General features: G+C 67.3%; 1 protein-coding gene and 1 long non-coding RNA gene across 3 annotated transcripts in view; both read right to left on the bottom strand.

The window, feature by feature from the left end:
- The window catches only part of LOC106726322, a 9,730-nt gene that overhangs the window by 4,963 nt on the left and 3,944 nt on the right, over window positions 1-823 (bottom strand). The window lies entirely within an intron of this gene.
- EFNA3 (ephrin-A3) overlaps window positions 1-823 on the bottom strand; it is a 5,506-nt gene that overhangs the window by 1,965 nt on the left and 2,718 nt on the right. Inside the window, exons 3-4 of one of the 2 annotated variants that reach the window (XM_014540805.1) lie at window positions 425-504; window positions 160-237 (exon numbers count right to left, since the gene is read on the bottom strand). In XM_014540805.1, the coding sequence (XP_014396291.1) occupies window positions 160-237; window positions 425-504 (158 nt within the window). The remainder of the gene's footprint in view (window positions 1-159; window positions 238-424; window positions 505-823) is intronic. The other variant, XM_014540806.1, reaches the window with a different exon arrangement.

Genomic DNA, 823 nt, shown 5'->3' with positions numbered 1-823 from the left:
GCGGCGGCGGCAGCAGCAGCAGGAGGGGAGCAGGGGACGTGACCACCCACGGTGGTAGGAGGGATGGGTGTCCCCAGGGGGAAGTCATGCGAGGTGAGCAGGCACCGGGGAGGGGACTGCGGTTCCAGCAGTGGCCACCAGAGGGCGCTGCGAACTCACCCAGCACGTTGATCTTCACATTGGGGCCCATGGTGAACTGGGGGAGAGTGGGGACCGGCTTCTCCCCGGAATGCGATGCTGCGGGGTAGGGTGTGGGTGGGGAAAGAGGAGGGGAGAGTCAGGGCCAGGGATCCCCTCCCCCTGCTACAGCTGGGGAGCGAGTCCCCCTCTCCTGTGCCCTCCGCCCTCATCCCCAGGAAGCCAGGGGAGCCCCAAAGCAGGGGAGCTGAGGATGGGGTGGCGGCTGGGAGCCGCTTATACTCACTGGAGGCGCAGCAGACGAACACCTTCATCCTCAGACACTTCCAGTGCAGGTTGTGGGTGGGCGTGGCTGGGGAGGACACGGAGCCTGAGCGGCCTTTCCCGGTTTGCACCTGGGCCCTCACTCAGAAACTCGCCCTCTCGCCCCTCCCTGCCCCTCCCGGGGAGTCCCCTCCAGTGGCTCCCGGTCACCACGGACACTGGTCACGAGGCTCAGCTGTCAGCGCCAGCAGCCCCTCGGTTCCTGGACCTCAAGTAACCCCGACCCCTGAGGTCCCACCCCTGGAATGTTGGGCACAGAAAGTGGCTACGACCCCACACCGAGGCCGCACCAAACACCTCCCCGCCTCACTGCACTGTCTGGGAACCGAGATCCCGAGGCCCCCGTCCCCGAGCCCCCGAT

This window comes from Myotis brandtii, unplaced genomic scaffold (genome assembly GCF_000412655.1).
Source record: "Myotis brandtii unplaced genomic scaffold, ASM41265v1 scaffold250, whole genome shotgun sequence".
Lineage (NCBI taxonomy): Eukaryota > Metazoa > Chordata > Mammalia > Chiroptera > Vespertilionidae > Myotis > Myotis brandtii.
This window is presented reverse-complemented; position numbering and strand designations above follow the sequence as displayed.